The sequence below is a fragment of the Pipra filicauda genome, unplaced genomic scaffold (assembly GCF_003945595.2).
Source record: "Pipra filicauda isolate LSUMZ 115617 unplaced genomic scaffold, ASM394559v2 scaffold505_size606005_pilon, whole genome shotgun sequence".
NCBI classification, from domain to species: Eukaryota; Metazoa; Chordata; class Aves; order Passeriformes; family Pipridae; genus Pipra; species Pipra filicauda.
The window spans coordinates 251,223-278,536 of record NW_024104649.1 but is presented as its reverse complement, the minus strand read 5'-3'; the positions used below and the strand labels follow the sequence as shown (position 1 = coordinate 278,536).

Genomic DNA, 27,314 nt, shown 5'->3' with positions numbered 1-27,314 from the left:
TAGGCTGCAGCGTGTTGAGAAGATCCCTCTTATCCAAGCCTTGGAGTGAGACCGGAAAACAAGACCAGCTTTAACTTGAAGTGGACAGTTCATTTATGCAATATCTGGCTTCAGATAATGAAAGGCACCTGCAAAAAAAGCAAAAGAAGCTTTTTAAGTCATGCAGTGACAACCTCACAGCATGGGGCCATGCCAACTACAGGTTGACATTGTCATATTTAATACTGATATATCAAAGGAAAGAGACTAATATTTTTATTCCTAGGACAAGTTTGACAAAACTCTATGTATCTGGGACTATATACTGTAATGATTCTTGAGCTGACCTCATTAAGAACATGTGTTTCTAATAGTGGAATGCCAGCGGTTATTTCATTTTGGACAACCCTTATGTTTTACCTAATGGCAATCAGGTTTCATGTCTCAACAATTAATAACATCAAGATGTTGTTGACATCACTTAAGAAAATAATTATGCAGCAGAAATCTTGCTCGAACAATCAGCTATCTCACCAGTGCACTCTGCACGGCTCTGGAGAGAGTAACCGTCAGCCTTTAGGATCTCTGCTCCCAATTTTCTTGGTCACAGACACAAAGTGCAGCCCGTTGGGAACCGGGTGCGGTGTCGCAGTGTCCCCACACTCACTTTGTCCGTACTGTCCGTACTGGTATCCCGTGACGGGGTCCATGCTGTAACCCGTGGTGCTGTAGGTGGGCGGGCAGTAGGACTGGGATGTAGGCAGGCTGTCTAAGCTCTTCATGTGATCCAGCCGCTGGCTGCAGCTGGCTGAGACAGTGGTGGTGGGCTCCAGGCCCCCAGTTAAAGGAGACAGGGCATAATCAGTTTGGGGCTGGTGAGGCACACCACCATGGTTAGTCAAGAGTCCCATTACCTAAAATGTAGAATAATAAAAACGGTTAAAGCATGCGATGAACCTCGTTGCTTACAGAGCCACAGAAGTTCCCAAATCTATAATTTGATTTCCTAAACCAGGTAGACTTGATACTTGAACTGTGCATTGAGTAGAGGAAGTAGAACTCGGTTGCATCATCCACCAAAATAAAATCTGATGGGTAACAAGCAATAAAAGGTGATACCAATGGCAAATAAGGAAAATTAATATTTTAAATTTTTATAGCTTTAGAGTGCCTGATCCCAGTCCCAGCCGGGATCTCTGCATATGTTTACTCCTTGAGGACTAAACTGTAAGAGAACAAAAAGCACATAGTGGCTTTCAGCCGTGCTGTCCTGCATGATCAACAAACATACAAAAAGATGTGAAAAAACCCACACGATTTTCTTCTCCAAGATCAGCAATCATTACAATGAAGTTAATTTGGAGCAGATCACAGCAACACTACCAGAAGCAGCAAAGAACCCCACATATTGATGATGTTCTGGGTGCTGAGAAAGGGCAAAGCAGCAGCACCTCCTGCTGCTTCATGCCCTGTGAAGAAAAGAATGTGAAAGAGTAAAGTGCTGGTCATAGCATCAGTTATCGATTTCATCCTCTGTGTTAGAGGACACAACAGAAAGGGTCAGGTATTCCAGACTGGCTTCTAGTCAACTGTGACTCCCTTAATAAACTGTTTCTACAGTAGCAGTTATGAAATCAACAGTCAAAATGAGTTTGAAAAGAGGTTACTGGGAAATACATGCTTGTCCCTATAAAAGTCCAGCCCTCTAGGTTATGATTTCCAGTAGAATAAAAAAGAAAAAAAAAGAAAAAAAGGGAAAAAAAGCATCTGCACTTTCAAAGAAAAGCAAAGGAAGAAACTACAGTGATAAGTTTTTGCTGTACAGAAGTCCCTCACACTGTAGGATGGTATTTCCTTTCCTGGCACATCTCTATAACACACTTCGAAAATAAGTGTGGCTGAGAGATTTGCTTCCTTCTGCTGGAATAAATTGCACTTCAAAGCCTGACAAACAGTCTGCAGCTCATAACGGATGGCTGATGTACAGCTTCTGCCAAAACTGCATGTTCTGATAATTTACAGGCTGTTAATGCTCCAAAAAGGCATCACAATTATCTGACCTGCTATTTGATAATCAGTTGGCTTCACAGCACTTCTTACCATAAACTAAAGAGAAATTATTTAAATTGAAGTCTATTTTGTGAAGAATAAATTAAACCTCATAACAACATATCTGGTTCCTAAAGCTCTGATGCTCCTCCCTAAATTGTACTTCCTTTTCCATCTCAAGCTAAAAGAGATTATTACTGTAGGGAGCTTGTGGTCTCAGCTCCAAATTTTGTTTGTTTTTTAATAAATAAGCGAAACAAGATCCAGGGATAGTGGTTTAAGTAGGAAGGAAGACCTTCCAGGTTTTGAATGTCTGATTAGGAAAAGAGCAAGAGGTACAAGCAGAGCACTTCAAAAAGAGACACCCAGATATCTGCATCAAGAACAAAAAATATCTTTGCATTAGATGCACCCAAGACATCTCACTAAAAAAAAAAAAGCCTGAGAAAGAAGTTCAGTTACTACATAGAGCACTGAAATGTTCACTTCTGTTTCACTAAGCAGGAAAACATGAGTTTAACTGATGGTATCTGTTGAATGCTTCAGTTTCTGAAAAAGAAGTTTCAAAACACATGCAGAGTTCATTCAGATACTGAAATCTTTTTTAAGTTAAAAAAACATAAGAATTTATATTCAGGCTGCAAGATAGTTTCTACTTCATTCAATGAGTCTTTTCAGTGCACAAAACCTGTTAAAAAACTTGAGGTTAATAATAAAAAAACAACTCTGGAGTCACCACTGTTTGAAAAATCATGTTATCTGCCCAGCAACTTGCACAGCATTTTGTCCCAAAATTCCCTAAAAGGTGAAATAACTGGGCTCCTAACTTTTTCTTCCAAAAGTTGGTTTCTGAAAATTATTAAAATTACTAAAGATTATTTTAGCAAGTATTTCCATTTCAGAAATTGTAAATCTTTTTCTTATAACTCTGGAAATTAACATGGTCTGAAAATCTAGCGTGCTTAATGACCTGCCATTGCATCAGCAGGACACAGTATTAGAACCTACATTCATTTAGGTTATATTAATCCCTGTCCTTTGAAATTATCACTGGTAGAGTTAAAAGAAGAGAAAGATCTACAAAAAACATGGCTTAACTTCAACATTTACATTGAAAATTACTACTTTGGAAAATATTTACATTGGCAGGAGTATCACGGTTTTGACTACAGTTTAAAACACACAGGGGTTTATCAGAAATCTGAAGTAAGTGCACAACCCTTTCCATCCCTGCACAGCTCCAGTGTGATACCAATATTTACAGACTGTACCACGTTCTGTTCCAAGTTCAAGAGCAGAGAGAAGGGGTTGTGCTCACATCACTCTCACAGCCCTACTGGAACCCCAGTGGCATTTTTCCCTGCCTGAGCACTCTCACATCACACCCTGTCTCTGCCAGGACTTTTAGGACTGATTGCTGAGTTGGCAAACAGCTATATTACCAACTGCATATTTTAACTAAAGTTTTTTTCACTTTAATGTTTTCGATAGAATAGAGCCCCAGACAAAATTATTTTGACTTTACCAGCAGAAAACAGTGAGCTCTAAACTTTTGGGATTGGAAGCTATTTTAAAATTTGAGATTAGCCTTGAAATTTAAACCTGGATCCAGACATGGTCTCGAATGCCTCTCAAACTTGAGTAGCATCTATATTTGGGTAGAGATTTATCTCCTTTGACAAACTAAAATTAGCTTTTTGTGAGATTTACTTTAAAATTTGTAGATTAATTAGATAATAATAGATAATTAGATAATAATACAAGTCTTTAGGCATCATCTTGCTAAGTGGATATGCACCTAGTAGATACACTAGAGCAGAACTGACAGAGCTCTCTGTCTTTGAGGTGGAAAAAACTGAAGCTCAAACAGTAACTGTCTCCTCAAAAATATCTTCTTCAGAGGCCTTCAGAATCATCCTGCAGTTGATTAGTATCTAAATAATTAGATTTTTGGTCATGTCTGTTTTGAAAGCTCTAAGGGAAGTAGCCTCAGGGCAGAAGTCTTTTGTAGGTATGTGCCATGACCTTATCACCCATACAAAGAGTTACAGGAAGGGCATGGCTGACTTTCACCTAATCAATTAGAAATCCATTAATAGGCCATGTCTGCAAGATCCTCAGCACCCTCAGCTTAGCAGTGCACAGGAAACACACAAAGACCTAGATTTGGCAACTCAGATGTTCCGTGGATATGAAGCAGTACAGTTCTAAACAGACCTGATTGTTTTATAATAACTAAGGTATAAAACATATTTATTCATTCTGTATATCGTCCATATTACTGGAAAATATGTACTTCCTTCTGAATGATTTTGGGAAAGTTAAAGTAGTAATTGTCAGCCTCACTGATATGGATATTAGCCCCAAGGGCTAATCTGACACCTATAATTAAATGATGCAGTAACTATTCAATTATTTTAGAATAGAACACCTATAAATGAAAAAAAACAAAGTCAGGATATAATTTTTTGCAAAACACACTCAGGAATGTTAAGGCACAGCCTTTGCACTTATACAGCAAAATACAGTATATGCAATTGATAAAATCACCATATTTTATTAGAAAACAAAGGAGAAATTAGGAATAAGTAAATGGAACACAGTGGACTGCAACAATCAAACTCTATAGAAAAGTTTTGAGACCACATCTGAAACAACCCAAAATATTCCCTAGGACAAATCCCTTGCTGGTGGAGTTAGCAGAGAATCACCAGCTGAGGATACGATCCAGAAAGAGAAATTGAGTGATGAAAGCCTTAAAGGCCACTTACAAAATGTGTGCTCCATTACCAGGTATTAGAAAATATTATCACCAAAATAAAGACCATTAAACTGAGAAAAAGTTTATTCCATTTAAAAGAAACTTTATGTCTGTTAATATGGTTGGTATTTTAGGACGTAGGACCTACCATAGGCACAATAAAATTCTCATATGTTTTAATTCATTTACGGATGCCTGCGTTTAATATGCTTTGTGACCATGTCTGCAATTAATATGATTTATGAGAAAAGAACATGTGTAATATTTTTTGGGTACAGTGATACATTTTTTTCCCCTCCCGTGAATGAAAGATTTAATGAAACAACCCAAGGAAAATGGTTGGCAGTTAACATATTAAGTTGAAGTGACAGAATCATGAGTAAACTTTAGCACAGTTAATGATATCCTCTTATCTGACCCTGACACATTTGCAGCATGTAATTTACAGAAGCTCTGTCCAGGGAATCTTGACAAATGCTCCTAACGATGTCAGGGCAATGTTCCATTCTAATGTAAAACAGATGTGGGTCAGATACCCTCATTCATCACTAACACTGAAAATTTCAAACTCCTCCCGAGATGAATGGCATTACCTGCTGTTAACTCTTTTCACTGTAGAGAAATCTCTCAAAAAACAAAATATTGCACAAGAAAGAGTACAAAAGGGATTGTTATAATGCATTATAAAGAGAGATTTTAGAGGATTAATTAAAATTAATTAGGGACATGGATGTATACTTGTAGGATCCTAGAATGATGTTGCTGATTCATTTTATATCTATGAATATTTCTGCTGAATATAAGAAACCTGACAGAAAGCATTTTTGTGTCAAATGGCAAGTGTTGGTAACCACATCCTTGGTTGATGAAAAGAGGAGCAAATGCACTGATTTTGAACATTGATGATCTGACCTTCTGTATCCTCATATCAAATGAGACCTCATACTGATTTCACACCACCAGATATCACCTACACTGAAATTAGAGAAGTTGCACTGGTGTATATTTAGGATAATTAAGAGGATAACTTGCTCTTTCATGAATTATATTTTTATCTACACAAGATTACCGATGTTCACAACGTTATCACATGAAACTCATGTCTTTTTTTAGGTGCTAGATCATAGAGACATGGAACCTGATAACATTACCAAATAATTGTAAGATCAGTTAATTCTTGAGCTTCTGGTTGTATGAAAAGCATCCAAAGATGACTCAAAAGACAAAAGAAAGATCAGAGATGAACATATATATTCATACAGATTATTCATATAAATTATAAGTATATATATAAAATTAAACATTTCACAACTTTTTCAGACAATCTCAGAGATTGTAGGCTCATGAATTTAAATGCTCAACTCTGGAAATATTACTTAAAACAATCCATAACAAGCCCAAATTTGAGATTAGATTGCTCTCTGTCTGTGAACTCTCCTTCTCCCACCTTCTATCAAACCTGAAACACAAAAGAAGGATTCTGGACATTATGAACACCAGCCCAGCTCTTACACACCTTCCATCCACAACTACATGGATTTGTCTGAAAGCCAAACAAACTAAAAGAGAGAAGTTAATGTGGACATTCAAAAATGTGCAATCACCTGTTTATTGTTGCTGCTATATTAATATATTTAATAATACATTATGTTATTTGTAAATGTATATTTTCAATATTTTATATATTAGAATACTTACAAAACAAATAAAAATGTTATTTTGCATGATAACAGTTAAAAAACTGTTGAATATCATCTATTTGTACTCACAGAAACAAAAATAATCAACCCCATTGGCTGGGCTTTTATTTTTTAATTAAAAAAAAAAACAACAACAAACTCGTGTTCATGAAGCTTATATCATGTGAATTTACTTTCTTCCTCACAAAGAAATCCCTGACCTGTCTCATGTTCTTGGGTCATTAAGCAAAGAGCTCTCAAAGCCAAGTGCATTGTGACAAAGATCATGAGCTTTTCACTGCTGTGGGACTTGAATCCAAGTGAAATGTTTCTGTGGGCAACCAATGCAGCAGTAATCCAACAAAAGGTATAGGAAAAATTAATAGTTGCTTTTTTTCCCCTCCTTCTCATCCCTCTTAATGAGGTAATGAAGGTTTTTAGCCCCTGGTTCATGTGTCTCCCTTAAAAACAGAGTTAACAAGACAATATGAACATATCTAACTGATTCGACAGCTGCCATCAGTTCCATACTTCAGGTTAATGAAAACCAAGTGCTCTCAAAGACTTAAGGGAAGCCCATTGCCTAAGATCTATCTCACCAAAAGGAGTTACAGGGTAATTCTTAAACTCAGGCAGTGAAATGTTTTGACAGTAGAAGAAAGAAAACTTGAAAGAGCTTGCATCTTTACTACTGTTCATGGAAAAGTTTGGAATTTTCTTATTAAGATTATTCCTGAGCACCAAGTAATGGCACGAGAACTGCAAACTTTGTTAAAGCCTGTTATGATCTTCTACACAGCCCCTTCAACATTCAATCCATTTCCCAGTTTAAAACTGCAGCCTTTAAAGCTACTGGTTTGATTCAATTATAGTGGGAGAAGGCACAGAAGAGGAAAAAGTAGACATGAGAAGTTTTTCTACAGGGCAAGGAGGAAAAAAAATATGCCTAGCAGGAGACAGGTAGCACACACTTCTTTTTCCAGTAAAACCTTAACACAGCAGTACTGTTTAAGCCTGGGTAACCTACAGGTTAAATGTCCTACAGGTTAAACATAGAAAGCACATGACCTCATGGGCAGGAACCTGAGCAGAGTATTGTTGCTCCACCTGAATCCACAGCAGCCCAAAACTGCTACAGCACTCTCCAAACCAGCAAACTGCCTGATCCCCTGGTGTAGGGCAAACTCTGCTGCTTCCACACTAATAAAAAGCACATGACAAGGTCAGGGGATGCCCGTGTACACCGGAAAAGCCTTTTCCCTTATCTTAAATGAAGCAGTTCAAAATATTGATATCCTGTCTTAAAAACAGTCTGCTGTTTGCTGTGACCATACACCTGCAGGTGCGAGACAAGTGTTTCTGCAGCCGGATCGAGGAGCCGGCAGTGGCCCCTGACACTGGGATCAGAAAGGGACAAGCCAACTCAGAAGCACGCCCAGGTGCTGCACTCATATATTAATGCATAGATATGCTACCCACTCAAAATTCTGAGTGAACAAATATTTGCTAAAAGAAAGTGCACTGAGCAACTGAAACCTAATTTGAAAAGGAAATACAATATTCCCATAAACGTATGCACGAGAGGCAAGAAGCTGCATAATAGGCATAGAAAACATAAAAATATGCAATTTACATATATTACACACTAATAATCTCTGTTCTGATGCTATTTTTAAAGAAGTCTGGCTGAGATGGCATGCTTGCAGTTGAGTTGCTTTTTCATGAAATACAAATAAGGACACTCCAGGCTATCAGCTCCCCAGGACATTAATCCCTGCCTTTTTCCTGCAAAAGTCAACACTTCATAGGTCTGCAAGACAGAGATTCTCTCACTGCATCCAGGTAACAATGAATAAACCAGATGAACAAGGAGAATAATTAGTCATCTGGAAGATACCGGTAGATCTTGTCTTGATGTTAAAAAATGCCAAAAATTAAGAAGGAGGAACTCTTTTTGTTCTCTTATTTTTTTTAAACGAGAGCAACAACGTTTTAATACCCAGCTTGCAAGACGAGTATGTTATATGTAGCATTATGCTTCCTAAAACTGACCAAGATATACCATGCCCTCTAACCTCCAAATTCAAGGCTAACACAATAAAAATAAAAATAAAATCACAGCACCCTGGCCATCTCTCCCTGTCCTGTGCCTTCACCCAGTGCTTGCCTTAAACAACATATTTGTCCATCATATTCAAGAACAAAGTTAGAATGGAACATCCCACATGGAAAATAAGGCTTCCCCAGAGTTCTGTGTGTCTGACCTCATTTGCAATAAATTGATGTCAAAGGGGAGAAAGAAGCTTAAGTATACTAAGAATATGATCCTGTGAATCTTAGTATTAGATTTTGTTCCGCACATTCTAAGGGTGGGTTTTTTTAAATCACGAAAGATTATCTGGGCTTCAGACAAAGCTCCCCTCTCCACCCCCCCTAAAGTCACCATAAATTCAGCTTTACACACAGTTTGTCCAGAGCATTTGCCAACAAGAGACACATGGATGGGTGGAAACATTATGTTAATTGCTCACACACCCAGATTTATTGTGGTCAAAAATCCACTGGCTAATAAAAAGACCCTCTTTCTTTCTCATCTAAATTCCATGCACACTGGCAGGGCACTGCAACGTGCCCACTCAGCAGGAAAACTCCTGCTTCTCCTCTTCATGAAACCCCCAACGCAGAGCTGGCTTTTGACTTTCCATCCACTGCTACCTCATCCTCTCGGGCAGCACCCGGCAGCCTGTGGGAAGAGCCCTGAGGAAGGGTGGAGAGGGGATGACCTGTGACACACCCCACAGCCAAGGGATGTTTCACGCACTAACATTGCAACCTACGTGACCAACAGCTGAGGTTCCTTTGGTCTTTGAGACTTTCCTGTTTTGCTACAGCCCCAGACGTGATTTATATGTTTGTGGCTGTATCACTCTCTTATATAAACATGAAGTCTGGGTATGCCACTTTATAAAGCTCTACATTTCATACATGTCTCTTAACTCATTGTTTAGGTACCAAAACTGATTTAAAGGAGCTGTTGGTAACACCACATGAATTTAGGGCTTGGATTTCTATTTGTTTGTTTGTTTAATGGGAAGATCTTTATCAGCTGGTGAAGGTAATCATTCAGTTGCCAAGTTGTTGTTCAAAATCTAAATGGATGCAAGTTATCTCCTCTATGCATTGAGTGGCAAATGCATGATGTCAGCTTTAGAGGGATCAGTGTCTTCCTAAACCTGTTGGTAGAGTTGCTGGACACTACCAGGAGCTCTAAACACTGGGTTAGAAAAAGATTTAAAAAGTTTAAAGAGGGAAAAAAAAGCCAAAGCAACAAAAGTTTCATAGTATAAAGACAAGGCTGGGTGTAAGGAAGCACAGAACTGATTAAAGTAATTTAATCTTCTCCAGGATCTCCCCTGATTATATCAAACCTCAAATCAGCAAGACTTTGGGGGGAGGAAACCTGGCCTCACTTTTTTGTCCCATTCTGCCCAGCCATCACAAGACTTCTTTACTGTTGTGCTCTCCTTCTGGGTCACAGACAATAAAAGCTTTGTGAAAGGAAAAAAAAAAGATCACATTTTCCATAGCCAGAACCAACATACATTTCAACTGACACTAACAAACACTTTTGATGGATTAACATAGAATCCCAGATAGATAATTATGTCAAAAATGTAGAAGTCTTGCACACTATGAAATTAGTCACTAAAAATAAATAAATAAATAAATAAATAAGGCAACTAATATAATGTCATGTATTTTGTTGGAGATTGCATTTAGAAATCAGAATTCTTTCAAAGAAAATCTATCCAAGTCCTGCTGGAAGTACATCCGTTTGTTTTTCTGTTGGTATTTTTTTCCTGAGGTTTCAAGCCATAAAGTTTTGTACCCCACTCTATGCTATAGGAATCTGTGAATCTTAATTACATTTACCCATACAAAAAAGGGTTTATGAACTTTTGCCTTTGGGCAAAAATGTTTATTTCATTGCCTTTGTTATTCATTCTTTTCAACTCCAGTGCCTTTGAACTTTTCAGCTGCACAGAGTTATCACCGTTGCACAGGAACCAGGAACTGTACTCCCGAGATGCAAACCACGAGTTGAAGAAAACGAAGGAGGCAAAGATATACGAGTCGTTATTTTGGCCACCCTTTGTGCCATTAAAATCTCATTTTCTGCCTATTAGAATGCCCTCTCCCTGCTTAGGCAGTGGTGATAGTCAGTGATTAGTGTGTAATTGAGTATAATTGTCTTTTCACTTTTCATTTGTGTCATTCTGAGCTTCTCTCTGTTTTTCTAACCACTGAGAGGAAAAAAGGGTAAAAAGCAGATAAAGCTGTTAAAACTCTCACTTTCAGCCCTGAAGAGATTTCTGATTGTAATTATAGATTGCATCCTCTTTGTGAATCTTCAGAATTTAGTGGACATCTCTTTCCAAGCACCTGGGCAAAGCTCTAGCTAATAAAATAAACTACCATCTATTTAAACTTTAACTAATAATGTCGGCTTCAGACAGATGACATGTGTAGGAAAATTTAACCAACCTTTTGACACTCAATTATCAAAGCAATTTATTAACATGATTTCCTTAAAAGAGCTCACGCAAATTAGAAAAACAATTACGGTATTCATGCATTTATATGTTGCCAAACAGCAGTAATACTCCTAATTTATGTATTTATAACTTGATTATAACTCATCTCAATGCACACTCATCTCAATGCTCAGTCCTTGGAACTCTCCTCGTACAACTTGCCTGTAATTTTCCTGTACCAGTCAGTAAAATCTTGATGAGGTTATCTTAAAGCGATATTTTATTCACAGAAAAGCTACAAGATCTATCTTCAGGAGAAGAATAGTACATTACAAATGGTTGACAACTGAATGCAAAAGTGAAGTCTGCATGATTCCATTATAAATCAGTTGAAATTAAATATAAACTATGACTCTTGATTCAGCCAGTAGGAGGAAAAAAATTTAAAAAAGAAAAAAAAAAAAAAAAAGAAGGAAACTAGCAAACTGAAATCATGTGGCTTATATAAAGAATACATTATGGTTTAAATTTGGCAATTCATTATACTGTGGCCTGAGGGAATAGACTCTTTGGTTCTGGTATACAGCAAATCCTCTGTCTGAAAACACAGGACTGACCTGAGGTGAGAGGCCATTGCCAATGGCAGGGTTCATGGGATTTGAGGGCCCGGACGGAGGCACAAAGCTGTCTGTATAGCTGGAAAATCCATGCCTGGTGCTGGGTAGGCAATAGGCAGAGCTGCTCTCTGGATTCGAAGGGAGGCTGCTTTGGTGTACAGTGCTTGGAGGGAGAGGCTGAGGTCTATGGACGGTACTGCTTGGATCAGACACAGCTAGAAGCAAAAGAAGCGTGTGATATGTTTCACTCCTTTATTTCTGGCATAATAAGTTCATTATGTGAAGCTCAACAGAATTGCATCAGAACCTGCATCTAAATACTGGTTATCTAAATACTTTATTATTGCTAGATATTTAACTGGCTTGTAAGATCACACAAAAATTCTTAAGCAGACTGTAAACATCATAACAGACACATGCAGTTTTCAGACCTTGGGGGACACTCTTAGTGGGCACATATTGGTCAGCAATATTTTATATAGAGAGAGATATATAGATATGTATAAATAAAGGAAAATATTTATTTCCTTAGAAGACTAACAACAGGTTTTCCCCTCCAGGTCACAGCACAGAAATTCTGCCGTGGTTTGTAGCGAGCCTAGCAATGCATGGGAGAAGCCCTGGGCTTAGAAAAATTCCCTTAATTAGAACATCCATCAACAATTAGCATCCAAATCTCAAGGAGGAAACACAGTAACACATTTTATAAAATCTCACCAGTAAGGTTTTTCTTTAATACTAAAATCTAACATAGTCTAGGTTTGAGGCTCTGTTCCCTCACCCCTCAAATCTGCCAAAGTTCACAGAATTTCTGATAACATAAAGGAAAATTTTTACCATACTGAGACTTGCTATTGTCTGATGTGAAACAAAATGGTCTGAATAGCTGGTTTTTCCACCATCAGATAAATATTCAGAAGTTTCCAGTGCACCACCGCTGAAGGCCTCAAAGAATCTAAAGTGCACCTGCCTCCTTCTGCACCTCTCTGGGCAGCAGAGGAGGCCAATACAGCAGAAGGGCAGGAGTGTGTGTGCATGTCTTTACCAAAGCTACACACCCACCACACGGGAGGTGATTATTTCTCTAGCTAGCACCCCTCATGTAGAACCAGCCCTTTCTTGCAGCAAAACAGAGTTCTTACGTGCTTAAAATAAGCAGGCTTGCAAGGTTCTCCCTGAGTCAGACCCTGAATTAGCCGACACATTAGAAAATATTTCTACAATGGATCAACATGGTAAACCCCCCAGTAACACTATTTTAACCAAGTACCTGTTGGCTACTGTACCTTGCGGTATGGAGGTGGGTTGGTAAGAGGGCTCAGAGAGCTGGTACGTCGGCAAAGTTGGCATGGCACTGGGTGGAAATCCTCCAGGGATCAGGTGGTTGAAAGCCATCAGTTGATTGGCTCCTGCCTGTTTCCTCCATCTGGCACGACGGTTACTAAACCAGACCTACAAATGTTTTCAACACGAACATTTGATTTTTGTACATTTAATTCAGCTGTATCAGAAATAATGGCATCATATTTCAAATACATTCAGCGTCTGAGATGAGAGATACACAAGGTGCACACCAGACTCAGGGCTTCTAGACAAGAAAGGTGCCCTTGGCACACACTTCCATGGTTCAACAGACAGGACACGGGAATTCTGATCCCTAGTTTCCTCTCCTGAGAAGAAAGCTGACTGCTCTTTCAAGCTTTAGTGCTTTTAATAGCCATCAATCACTATCATTACTGTGCCACATTTAATAAGAAAGGGGAAACATCTCTCCATTTAATCTAAGTGCCAGCCAAAGCTATTTAGTCTGTATCATTTTTAATTTGCTGACAAGTTAGTGGCAGCACTTAATACACTATTAGAAGGTGCATGTACTTATATATTGGGATACTATATTGTCCTAATGGCCAACAGAACTTTAAGCTTTTAATTAGAAAAATACAAGCCCCATGTACAAAACACACAAATCCCTCCCAGCAAGTTTTCATGTATACACATATGTACAAAACATCTCTTAATAAACTTACAACAGTAGGTCAGAACTTCAGCACTAGATTAGCATTTCAGAACCACTTTGAAATCTGTTCCCAGGACAGCATACCACCCAGATGGGGTTTGGATTAGTGCAACATTTTAACTATAAATCTGCTTTTCTTCATGCCATTCTCAGTTCGTTTTAAGTCTTCCAAGTCTTGGATGGCTCTTATTCCCTCCAAGAAAGGAAGAGGCAAGACTTGCACACATGAGGCTTCACAAATGTAGACATAATAATAGAGCTGCGAAACACATAGGTTAATACTGATATTACAGCGATTAAACTGCCACAAGTTGGAAGGGCAATGAGTCACTGCAGGGGTGCCTGGACCAGCCTGCAGGCACACTGCCCTGCTGCAGTTTCAGAGCAACTTCTTGCTTAGAGAGCTCAGGTCCATGAGTTGGATGACCACAGAAAAGAAAGGTTGTTTAAGATAACAGAAACTATACACATTTGTCAACAAGCAGACAGTTGCTCATAATCCTACACCTTGAAGCAGCTGCAATGATCATCCATGGATACTATCGATTAGATAAGACCTTAACTGAGTGTTAGCACCTTACAAGGTAGCTCTGCACAGCCTGTAAGGCAGCCTGGCCTTAAAGACACTGAGGCAAGTGAGCTGATGAGCCACATATTGACGTATTTGTAAAAACTGGGGCTCAGATCTGTCACCCTTCCTGCAAGCAGCCCATGCTGGCTTATGAATCAGCCATCACAGACTGGAATTCTAGGTGTAGCATCATTTACAAACCATGAGTAGGCCCTCACATAAGAGTATAAAAACAGTCTGAACTACACTGTGGGCTTCTCTGCTTTCTGTTTCATAACAGGAGTGGTGGGACTCACTGGGCCATCTGGTTTCTGACGTAGGCCATCTGTCACCACGTAGTTTGTTTTGGCTTCATACTCTTTTCAGAATGAGATGCTTGGCTCATACAGCTGCCTTCAACTACTCCTCGATTATACACTCCCACTCTGGTTTAAGATTTAGGACAGAGGGCTAGACTGAACCTCTGTTCTACCCTACAAATCCCTCTCTTGTTTTTTTACCGTACATACTAACTCCCCTCTGCCTCCACATGAGCCATTTCTGAAAGCAGCTGGCAGGGACAAGTCACCAGGGTGGAGATGTGAAACCTGTAATGAGCAATAGTTGAGGGTGTGCCTAGATTCAGCAATATTTTTTTATTTCTCATCCTATAGACATCTATACCCTTTTTAAGTTTTCCTCTTACCCTTTACTTCCTTCTTTAAGTCTAAATTTCTTATTTACTCCTCACAGACTGCTTCCACCTGCCTTTGTCCCCCAAAGCACACCAGTCTCACACTCCTGCGGCAATATCTTCTGAAAACAACCATATTGGGAAGGAAAAGAGGACAAGACACACTGGAGAGCAAGAAAGAGGATTTGCCAAAGAGCCAAAGAACACTTAGGAAGGATAATGGAGGTCAAAGAGTAAGGAGGGAACAGCAAATGCACGTTGTAATTAGCCTACCCAGGTCATTAACTGCAGCTTTTTCCTTAACACTCTCCCTTCTTCAGGTCAAGAAGGTTATCTGATGACCTCTAAACACTTTGAGAACACTAACTGAACTACATTACATGAATGGATTTCACCAAGAAAAATGAAGTAACAAGATTTTGTTTCCTCTACAGATAAGCATTTTCCTTTAAGCTCCAGATCTTTATTAAAATGAGTCAGATCCCAAATGTTAATTCAGTGGAGAGTGATTTGCACTAATGCCAGGTTTTGTGCTTTTAATTACAGGCAGATTTTGGCTCATTTTACAGACTTGCATTTTTTCCAGAACTGCGGCTGTGTATTAGACATCCCTGAAAGGGACACACTCAATGGTATCAAAGGTCTGCAGCAGCCACACAATGAACATTCTGGTGCACAGCTTTGTTACCACTTGGAGCCCCAGTAATATAAGTGGGACTCTGCAGGGGTGCAGAAACCTGCCTGGGCTGTGCAGAAACCAGGCTACATGAACTGGGATGTGTTACTTGACTGGCACCCATGTCACATGCCACTGGCACTGTCACAGCTCCAGGCTTGTCAGCTCCAGACACTGTCACTCCACTGCAGAGCAAGTCTAACTGCCACTAATATCACACACGCTCATCACTACAGGATGGCAGAGGCACATAAGAAAATAAAAACAAACAAGAAATCGAATCAAGAACAAGTTACTCAAAATTAAACAACTCAAACCTGAATAACTCAAGTCTTTTATTTACGTTTTTTGTAAATTTTATGGGAATTAGTCAGATCTCAAGCTTTATTCAGAAGCCAGGTTAGCATAGCATATTAACACATGCTATGTTAATCGAAATTATTTTTTTAATCATAGTATTTCACTTGGACTACAGCCTTGATTCATTTTCAAGAGTCCAGATTTCTTTTATTTTTTAAATCCTCACATGAAAAATCCTTGTGCACTACTATCACTAATTAAAGAAATCTTGAAAAATTTGCTAATATCAAGCCAAGACTTAAAAATAAATCTAGTCACCACAAGCCAATGTGTTTGCTTAGAAACATATTGTAAGCACCTGGGGAAATATTTTCTTTTGTTTGTACATTTCCAATGTGATTTAAACACAGTGCCCCCTTATGTGCAGCAGATTTCAGCTTCCACTAACATGAAGAAATCCTCATCTTGTGAGTGGCCTTTTCAAGTCTAGCAGGTCCCCATAGGATGTTTCTGCTCTCCTACAGCTTCCCTTCTGAGAGGGACACAACCATCACCTGGATTCAGGGATGCTCAGAATACAGTGCAGCCCCTGGAGAAGATCACAAGTGTCATTCTGTGATAAAGTGCCACCCTGCAGTGAACACAACAGAAAACCAACTCTAAACTATCTACAACTACTTCACCTGACAAACTAATGTATTTTGTGTGCTGCCTTCACAAGCAACAGTGTGGATCTCAGTGGCAGGCAGACCAATCCTAGGTCTGCATGATCAAATCACAGACCGACTTCCCCCATGGAAGCAAAAGCATTGGCTAAGCAAGCTACTGCAGTTTTGAGACTCAAAACGCAGCGGTCTTACACAAGCAGTCTGAAGGAACACAATCTACTCATGCTGGTGTAACGTGCAGGAGCTCTAGATTAGGTGAATATTGCACTTAGTGCTGTGCAAATGCAGACATGGACAGAGGAAACATGACTTGGCTGAGGGATCCAAGCATCCAAAAACCTAAGTCTGCACAGAAGCCAAGTTACATTCATTTAAGTGAGGTTTGGGCTCCGCAGTTCCTATGTCACTTTCAAAGCTGGAATGTAAATAACCCAGATGATTTGGAAACAAAATTGTACCCCAGAGTCTGGCCAAAATTTACATCTCAAAAACAGAACTGGAGAGGATGAAATTTAGAACAAAAGGAAAAAAAAAATAGCCCTTTAAGTACTGGAGGCTCCAGTTTTTCCTAGCGCCTGGAACTAGACTGACCAAAAAAGAAATTCCTCTGTAGTAGAACATAAAAAGAAGCATTTTACACCAATGTAGAATGGATAAGGTGAACTAATAAGTTTCTCCCATCATTATTTCCTAATATTTAGATCCTGCCTCTTATTATCATTTTTTCCTTTAAGTAGTTTTCAAGCGATCATGCCAACATCTTATTTTGTTGATCTCAACAGGATATTCTTTAAAAGACGCATTTATTCACTTGGGAACACACTAGTGTAATTAGCCTTGACATTTCGGCAGTCTGATCATAAACACAGAGTGCTCTATGTGCTTTTAAGGCAAAAAGATCTCTGATTCAACAGGGCAAAACATTCAAGATGTGAATGTTGCAGAAAACCCGTGGATATTTTGTTATACACAGTCCTGACCATTGCAAGCGTGAGTGCCAGAAACACACAAAGTCAAAAGACTGATGTATTGTTAACAGCACTTCTAATTTTAGATGGGGAGGGGGGTGTTGGGTTTTTCCCCTTTTGCCACATGATATTTTTCATGGTAACTGCCTCCCCCACCCTGCTGTTCCCCACCTCTCCCTTCCCACAAAATTCACATGTTCAAAATAAAGTCTGACCATGCTGGAAGTGGGAGTCCTTGGCGGGTGTTCCACCAGGGAGAGAATGTGGGCTGTGCCAGAAGCAGCAGGGGTGCCTTGCAAAGAGAGGAGGTTGAAGAAGGAAATCGCTAACAGGAAAACATGGCAGTGTGACTTCTAAAGACCCACAGTTCCCAGCCTTTCAGCCCCTACTGATGCCTCACTTATTTCAGCACCCACAGAGTGGTGTGTGCAGGAACTGTCACCCCCTCGCCGGGTGGAGGGCTAACAGCCCATATGCCTGTCTGACCAGGCTGGAAGTTCATTCAAAGAACACAAGAGCAGAGGAAAAAAAAAAAAGAAATAAGATTTTATCTCCCTTTTTCTTTTTTTTTTTTGCAGTAGAGTGAATGTCCATCATGGCTCACCAAGGTATCAGATGAGCTCCAAGGAGAGTGCTGCCAGAGACCAGCCATAGTGAGAAGAGTAGAGACAGAATTGCTTTTTAGCACAACCAGTTGGTAAATCAGCTTCACTACGATGTCTGTACACCCCCAACCTCACAGGAATAAGGTCCACCATGTACAGAGGCACGCTGTGTTTCCTCACAGCATCTCAAAGCAGCACCAAAACCTGTTTGGAGCAACCTGCCGTGACCACCAGTGGGAATGTCACAAGGCTGAAGGTTCTCTGCCTGCTGAGAACTGCTCTTTATGGTAATGGGAAGTCATGATGCTTGGGACACAGGGAGTTATCAATGCAATGGAAACCAGAGTTCTTTTAAAACATAATGGGGGGGAGGGGGAAAGAAGGAAAAATGTACCAAACAACACCCCCTCTCAAAAAAAAAAATCCAAACCCCAACACACCACACACACACAAAAAAAAAAAAAAAAAAAAAAAAAGAAAACAAAAACACAGACCAAAAAGCCAGTAGACTGTGTCAAAGGAAATAGGGACTTCTAACCACCTCCCAGTGTGATCCAATGTACTCAGATCTTATAGGTTCCTTTGAAAAGACTTTGGCTCAGTCCTAGAAAAATACTTCTAAAACATTGCAGCTGAATAGTTCTGAAAATTATTCAGTAATAAACAAATTGAACTGTGTATTTATAAATTAAAGTGACACTAATTGGAGCCCTCAGGCAGCAGGGACCAGAAAAAGACAATCAAAATCACATCCCTTCTTTTCCTTTATATTTACAAATGTCCTCCTGGGCCTGCATATGAATTTAGTTGGCTAATTTACACATAATAATTTCCCCTTCATGGAGGAGGGTGGAATCTGCAATTACAGGGTTATCTACTGCAAGGATACACAAAGCTTTTTCTTTCTTCAGCCCATATATAATGCAAGAGCATCAGCCTCAAGAAAAGGCACTAGAAATTCTCCATAAACCACATCAGGAATAACCATGAAGATCTGCTGAAAGGTCTTAAATGTTTCTGAATCCATCCTACATTCCCTTGTCCCATCTTCCCATAGGACCAGGCAGTTCAGCATACAAGCTCAAACCATTTCAGAGGAGCTGGGGGCAAGCTAAGATTTTTTTTGGCACAGATCTCCCCTCCCCCATGATTTCTCAGTGAGTGCTTTTCACTGTTTGCTACTGAGAAGAGGCTATTAAAGCTGAGAGATTGGACTTCGGAGATTTCAAGCCCTACTGCTAGCTTAAGAGTCAGAACTTCTTCTCTCACCTTTCCTCCCACTATCCTCCTCCATAAACTATCTCTTTCCCTCCCTGTAGCACAGTGAAACAAAGAAAGCAATATGTAAGCAAAACACTTGAAATCTTTTTTTCAATAATTTTTCTTCTGGCTACTCAAGACTTCTGAGCTCTTGGGACTTATTTGTTGAGGTTATAATAAGGCTTTTACAATAGCTGACAAGCTGAATACAAGTTTGACATGGGAACATTCAATCCCATCCTAGCAGCCTGGAGAGATCTGCCTGAATTTTCAGACATGCTCTGTTGATAAACAACATTTTTCTTTTTGGAAGTTTTCAAGCAAATCAATTTAAAACTGGGATCTGGCTAAGAAGAACATTTTCAGGATAGGGCATAGTCATGTTTCAGAATTCTTACTGACTTGCCCTGCTTTTTCAACATTATTCATGGACAAAAAAAAAAAAAGGAGTCCAAACAAATTTCTGCCGTTTCCTTTTGGGGTTAAACAGGAAGGCCGTGTGCCAGCTGCTTCTCACTGCAGGGTGTCCCACCCCAGAGGATCCATACAGCTGGGGGCACACCTTAAAGTGGGCCAACACACAAGTGTCATGCATCACACTTCTGATAATTTGGGGGGCCTGCCTTCAACCCACAGCCCAAAAGATTTGTCTGGCTGGCCAGCCCCTGTTGGCCAAGGCAGGCTCCTGGTCAGCCACAGGACAAACCTGAACCTTATTTAAAAATCCTTCACCAAAAGATTGATGCAAACAGCCCCCACCATCAACATGAAACAGGCTCCAAGCTGCTGCCAAAGCTTGCCCAGTTCATCCAGGTCCAAAAACAAGCCAGATGTGGGAATTAAAAGGTGGACGGAAAAGATGCTACCCACTTCATTCCTTATGCACTATTTGTTGCAGAAACCATAACCACACTGCTCTGCAGCTCAGAAAGAGCCTTTGATTTTTATCTACACTGGGGAAAAATTCACTTTTAGAACTTGCCTTCAGATTGTCAGTAAAAGTAGGTCACAGACCTTAAGGGCCTACACTGCAACTTAATGATGGTTTTAATGAAGTTTTGAACTGGACAAGTAAAGCCCTGTAAGGTTGCAATTTTTACTCACAATATGTGAATCTTTGACTTCACATTCTGAGTACTACTACATTTTTTTAATCTTTTAAATGAAGGCTCCTCCTTTGGAGCTCTACTTATCTTTCTGAAATGTATCTGATAAACATACAAGACCAAAGAACTCCCCCCTTCTTTCTGTCTAAAGTGCACCTGCAGCCAGGTGCACAAAAGATTGTCCTGGCTCCACATCACATCGAGGTTCAAACACTGGGGAGAAGGATTCAGCAGTTCTTGAGTGGAAAGGTGCTGCAGGAGGAATTGCAGGGAGCATTTTAACTCTTTATTACACTCAGCGCTGAAATATTTGTAGTGATTCTACTTACACATCTCATGACTCTTGCAATGTGGAGTTTGTTGCAACGCTTCTTTTGCCGAAAGCCTTTCCTGTCCCCACGATTAGGTACACAAGTAACACTGACAGTGTAAAGTCTGTTTTCAGTTGCTTGATCAGCTTTCAAAAAATTCCCCTTAGGGGCTGACATGTTCTAAGCTTGATCTCAAACCAGAGGCAACTTTTTTTCCCCACCTCCAAGCAACCAGTTTAGAAACATGCATTTGGTTACCCTTCAACAGTGGGAAAGTGAGAAAATAGATGGTTCAGTGGCTTAAGACTCTTCCTTTCACAGGAGTAATAGACTGCCTCAGGGAACAGAAGGAAAGGGGAAGTACGGGGGAGGCAGGGTAAAGAAAACAAAACATGAGATGTGAGCACTACACAGAGGGACTGAGGGAATAACAAGGTTGGTCCAGTTGTGATCAACTACAAAACTGGACCTTACAGCTCCAAAGGGAAAGGGAAAAAAAATAAAAAAACCTTCTGAGCTCAGTTGGATTCAGGCTGCAAAGAGCCAGCTCTTTTGGATGATGCTTAATTGGGAAGCAGTCAAAGAGATCTTTGTGTTTATATCCATATAAAATTTGGTATCTCTGATCTCTGTCATACTGTTACCAAAAAAGAAGTGTGACTAAGAAAGCTTGAATGCTACTTCAGTATGGCTATCCATCCCTCTCAGTCTCAAGTCTCTTAGGGTTATTTTCTTTTCACAGGTCGTCTTTTATTTCATGCCCATCATACGTGGCTATTTTAAGAGGCTATAGAGAGGTGCTGAATGCTGATAAGGCAAATCCTGTATCCCTTAATCCACTTCTAAATCACTCTGCCAGCCTTCAAGGGTACCAGACAGATGGAGTGCACTAGAAAACTGCCCACAGGCTGGTTACTTCAACCTCAGCTCATCTTTAATCCAGAAAGGTTTTGTTCTGGTATTTTAATCACTGATTGACTGGGAACTTTCTTCCATGCTGGGTTAGGTAAAATATCCATGTCAGAGGTACTGGGGAATTCGTGAGGCTGTAGATCATACGAGTGGTGTGAGACAGGATGCATCTCAAGGGAACCAAGGAAGCCATAAGGAATGTAAAAAGTCACAGGGTTAAAGCCACATTAAGACAGCTGTTATGTTAATGAGAGTTCTGCTTTTCTTCTAGCTGTGGGTCATTGATTTAGAAAAACATGAACAAGGTCTTTTTAATTTTATCATATTTGTCCACTGAAGCTAACATAGACCAAAACATCATATCTTAGATCCCATTCGTCTTACTAACAGAACTTGTGAGAGGAGTTATCTTTATTATGTTTGTGCACAAATTATTCTCAGGGCTTGATTTGGTCTTACCTGGTCCAAGTCTATATACGAAGCTGTTTTGCAAACATTTCACTTAGTAAACATGTTAAGAAAAGAGTCTTGCACCACTGAGTTTGCCTTCCAGACAAATTCATCCACACATCTGATTTTCTCCCACAGTCATAACAAACACTTACAAGAAATGTGGTGTGAAGTCTCCTGCAAAAACATTTAGCAGGTAAAACTGAAAAAGTCTGGACCTTTCAAGGCAGATGCTCAATAATACAGCTGTGCTGCAACAGGCATGCTTGTCTTAAAAAGTCGGAGGGATATTCTGTATTTCTTATTTGTGTTTGCAGTGTCTGAATGCCTCAAGCTGAGTTTCAAAGGTCAAAACATAGTAAAGTTTCGCCAAAGAAACCAAATTCACCTGCATCCTTGGTTAGATCACAAGTCACCACTCGTTTCTCTCCCTTTGTTAGATCACAAGCTACAACATTTTGCTTTTCACCCAACCACATATTTGCTTAGTTACACTTGCAATTCAGACTGATATAAAGGGGGTGTAGTTTTCCCACTGACCCTTAGACGTTAAATAGTAAAAGACCAGCAGAAGATTCTGCTTGTGGTATTAAACATTTTACAGGATGTGTTTCTTTGCCATGAAACCAAATAAGTCCTAATCTAAAATTGAACTCCAGGGTGCAGCTTGTTCCAGAGTTATCTGGTTGCTATTTTCCCATTTTCAGACAGCTAAAAATCTAGGTTCATGCCTTTTTTTAAGTTTAAATCAACTCCATGTTACTGCTCCAGTACACTAGCTTGTTTTAGACAATCCAGATCTACATGAAGTTGTGAAGATTTAACAGTTATTTGAGCGTTTATTTTCCTTTGAATTAAACTAACAGTGGGGATAAAAGATATTACAGGGTTTAAACCAAGTCAACTACAAAATCTAACCTAAAAATTAACTGTAAATACTACACCAGTAACCTTGCTCACTTCCATGGCTTTGTAGACACATTGTCCTTTGAAAAAATGTTTTTCTCTCCTCTGTTAATGCCTGAAAGACCCAAACAACAACAGATGAAATCAGTTAAGTAACCATGAGCTGGCACAACAGCTGGCCTGATTACATGCAGAGTGCTGTCAAATGCATAAAACAAACAAACGGGGATATCAGACCTTCTTCTCCACAGACTCAGTATTATATTCATGGTAGGTATGGAACAATTCCTGGGGAACACACAAGAGTTTTTTTCAAAGCAGTTGTCTCAAACAGTTGTAAAACCACTGTCCATGTACAGATGTAAAAACCCTAAGGCTGTAAACAACGTTGCTTCACATTTTCCTTCTACTCCAGAGTAGGATCACATAAGATTTAAAAGGACTCACACGCTAACAGAAAACTAAATTCCTTTTGTTAGGCAGCTTTCCAATACATACCTGGACACGAGCCTCTGTGAGTTTGGCTCTTTGTGCAAGTTCTTCCCTAGTATAAATATCAGGGTAATGTGTCCTCTCAAAAGCTCTTTCCAGCTCTTCTAGTTGTTCTGCTGTGAAGGTCGTCCTGCTGCGACGCTGCTTTCTTTTCAAAGGTAAATCTGGTTCAGAATCAATGTCAGAACCTTCATCAGACTGGGGTGCTGGTGCTCAAAAAAGAAAAAAAATAAAAGACAAAAGTTAACTTTAGTAGAGGAGAAAGAAGAGCAAAATTTTGGAGCAACCAATGACATGCTCTTGTATGGAGGCTGTGTTGGACCAAAGGCCCCTCACATGCCCTGAGTCAGAACTTGAGGAAAGTTAGCAAGAAACAGCCCACATACAGCATGTCCATGGCACAGGAAGGGGCTACCAACTCTTGCAATTAGCAGTTTATAGAGAAATCTATACAGAAACTCTTTCTGGATTTCATAGACATGGAAATAGTGAGGTCACACACACAGCCAGGCAGCTCCTGGCAGCATTACTTGTTTCCCATGGCAGTCAAATGAATTCCAGCTATAGCTGAACCCAAGCTATAACTGTGAAGGCTGCAAAGCCTCTTCCAGCACCTGACCCCATTCACTCTCTCCAGCAAATGGTAATGAACTAAGAGAGTAGACTTTCAAAGCGAGCCTTCACTTGCTGTCCAGGAGACATTCCCTCTTGCCCAAGTCTTCAAGGGAAACCACCTAAAGAGGGCAGACATTCCCCAGCGATGCTGAAACCGCTTATTTAATGGAAATGCAAGCATTGCTGCTACTACTTCAATAATGCCAAAGAAATTATTGATATAGACATTGATTTAATATAATCCTTTTAATGTAATTTATTTGGAAGTAAAAAGTTTCCCAAGCTCCAGCTAAAACCTCCCACCATGTTCATTTCTAGCTATCTTACATTTCCAATTTCACTCAAGCTGTTTGAACTAATTAATACACCTAATCTGTTTACTTAGTCTTGCAGCATGAGAAAGACAAAGTGCTTTTTCAGACAATTCACCTGAAAAGTTTATTAATTTCTGTATACAGAAAAACATAAAGGAAAAAAATCATGCAGAAAAACAATAACAAAAAAAAACAAACAAAAACGTTTCAGCTGAACCAGTGGCTCTTATGCGAAAAGTGTCTTCATTTTCCAGACAGCATCAATATCTTAGACCCAACATACACAGAGCATAAGGAGAAACTTCTGTGGATATCTGCATCAGTATACTGAACAAACACTCAACTCCCAAAGCCTCTTATTTGGGGCAAACTTTCAATGCAAGTAAGACTGGACTAAATGGTTCTCGTTCTTAAGAATATTGTTCTCTAGAAAGAAGAAAATCAGCTCAGACATCCTATCCCAAACGGTTCAAGTTCATTCCTTATTAAACAAGCAATCTAGAGTATCCCCAAATGAACATAACACGTTGTCTGAATTAGTGACAAACCCCAAATCTTCTCAATTGGGGTCCCAAGTGACACCTGCCCTCCTCAGCAACTGCCCCAAGTTACAAGCCTCCATGGCTTCATGCTGCCATCCAAGAACAAAAAGAAACTTAGGGTATCTAAAATATATTTTCCCAGTGTTATCCTGAGATACAAATCACCCATCTTAAGCAGAGCAGCTATTTCTGCCCACCTAGGCTAGAGGAAGAGAGCACACCAGCCACACTACCGGGGCCACACTGCCTAGCACTGCACTGTGCCCATACCTGATGTGGTGAGACCTGACACAGAGCTCAGAAACATCCCTTTTGGAAACAACTTGTCTGACAAAAGTTACCTTTGATTGTGTACAAATTGAGTTAAAAAAAAAAAGTCAAATACCGACATGTCAAGAACTCGAAATTCAATACTCTTTCATATTCCATATGTATGTATAGAACTTCTTCAAACGTCTGTGTATATGCCTGTAAAAAGCCAGCTTAAACTGTGCAATTTAAAGGGGATATTTATTGCTAAATTTCTGAAGTGAATTCCCTCACCAGTTGAATGGGAAGTACCAGAAGATATATCATGATCATTCTTAAAATGTTTTATAAAGACTTAGCAAAAATCTTGAATGTTTCCTTGCACCCTCATTCTTTTCTGCAATAAGAATACAGAACTGAAATCCCAACTTCATTTCATTTTAGTTTTAGATTTCCATTTCATTAAGCAGTATGTGAAAGGCACAAAGGTAAACCAATAAAAAAATCCTGTAGTATCTAAGAGTCCAGAACAATATGCCTGATCAAGGGCAAGCATTCAGAGAGAAAATAATAAAGTTAAAGTAAGGAGAGAATGTATATCAAATGAAGTGACCTTCATATCTATCTGCTTTCATTGACATTGCCCTTTGGCAGGTTTGGCTGCTCCGTGCAGCTTTATTGAAAACATTGGCTTCCTTCGTCTTATCTTCTCTGTGATATTAAAATCAAACAAGTGTAATCTCAAAGGGTAGTTACATGTCTGTACTACAAACTGTACTGGTTTTATTTCTTAAAAAATATTCTTAAACATTATTAGCTTCAAGGAAGCTTTTATTCCTATTTTTTCCTGTGAAAATATCATTACTAGATTTTTATATAGGTGAGAAACCAATGAGAATATTGGCTAAACACAAAAATTGGATACACCTCAGCCTTTAAAAGAATCAGTATTTAATCTTATATTTGCTCAATAGTCATAGTGCATTGCCCTTTTGCTAAACAGTATCTCACTAATAGGTCCACTGACTTCCATGATATACAAAGATATTATTTAGCACAGGTGAAGGGAGTCAGATTTTAGCTGGGTCATTTCTACCTCTATCACCACTACCGACACATAATACACATAATACTAACCTTTGCAGATGTCCTAATGATCTTAAGTCCCCAACCCCTCAAGTTGTAAATTGGAAAAAGAAGGAGATTCCCCAGTGCCCTGGGAGATTCCCCAACCACACTTCTTGGGATCACCAAAACATCCCTTACTGCACAGCTCAAAGTGGGAGAGGCAGCCAAAAGCACTACAAGGAGTGAGCCGTGAAGTTTAATTAGAGAAGGAATTAAAGAATTAAAGAGAAATTATTTGTCCCTTAACCCCTCGTGACCTATCTGGTGGCCTAAGGAAATGCTGCATGCCGATTATCACCACAAAATGCAGAACCCCTGGGCCCAGTGTCTTAGGCATTCAGTCACCTGGAGTTCTGCAACCATCCCTTTTCCAAACACTGTAAATAGACACATCGGGGGCAAAAAACGAACAACAAAATAACACACAAGAGGTCATTCTGTGGGCTGTTCTTCCTCTCAGCAAGACATTTCATTTGAATAATTAAATAACAATAACATGACAACCATTTAAAGCCCATACATTAGCACCGCAGCACAGCGCACCTGACAGAGGCAGGCAGGGAGTTTATCATGGAGAGGTTATCACCCTGAGACCCACGGAGGCACAGCTCCTCTGGCACTCCTTCAGGCACTCTTGACATTTTTTAAAAAAATATTACACAGCCTCTTCCTCTAAGTGTAACTGCCTGGGGTCTGCCCAGGACGAATTCTGTCTAGCCACGGAGATCACTAAAATAATACGAATTTTAAAAATAGCAAAGGGCAGGGAGGGTTCTGGTAGCCGTTTATTTGCTAGCTACCTTCCCCACATCCACCTCCCCATTTCTCTATTTAAGCAGCATCAATCTCACGGGCTCTACCCCTTGTGCCGCAGCTCACTTAAGTCTGCGGCTTGAGCAGCCCCCGCTTTGGGGTTCGCCAGGGTGTTCAT

The 27,314-nt window shown here is 39.7% G+C and overlaps 1 protein-coding gene across 1 annotated transcript; it reads right to left on the bottom strand.

Moving 5' to 3' along the window:
* LOC113985304 (paired box protein Pax-3) lies at positions 1-27,314 on the bottom strand. Its single transcript, XM_039386804.1, has 6 exons — positions 27,263-27,314; positions 23,542-23,747; positions 12,907-13,072; positions 11,621-11,835; positions 647-893; positions 1-128 (listed from the first exon to the last, which is right to left on the bottom strand). The coding sequence occupies exons 1-6, from the start codon at positions 27,312-27,314 to the stop codon at positions 94-96; spliced, it is 921 nt and encodes a 306-aa protein (XP_039242738.1). The 3' UTR covers positions 1-93.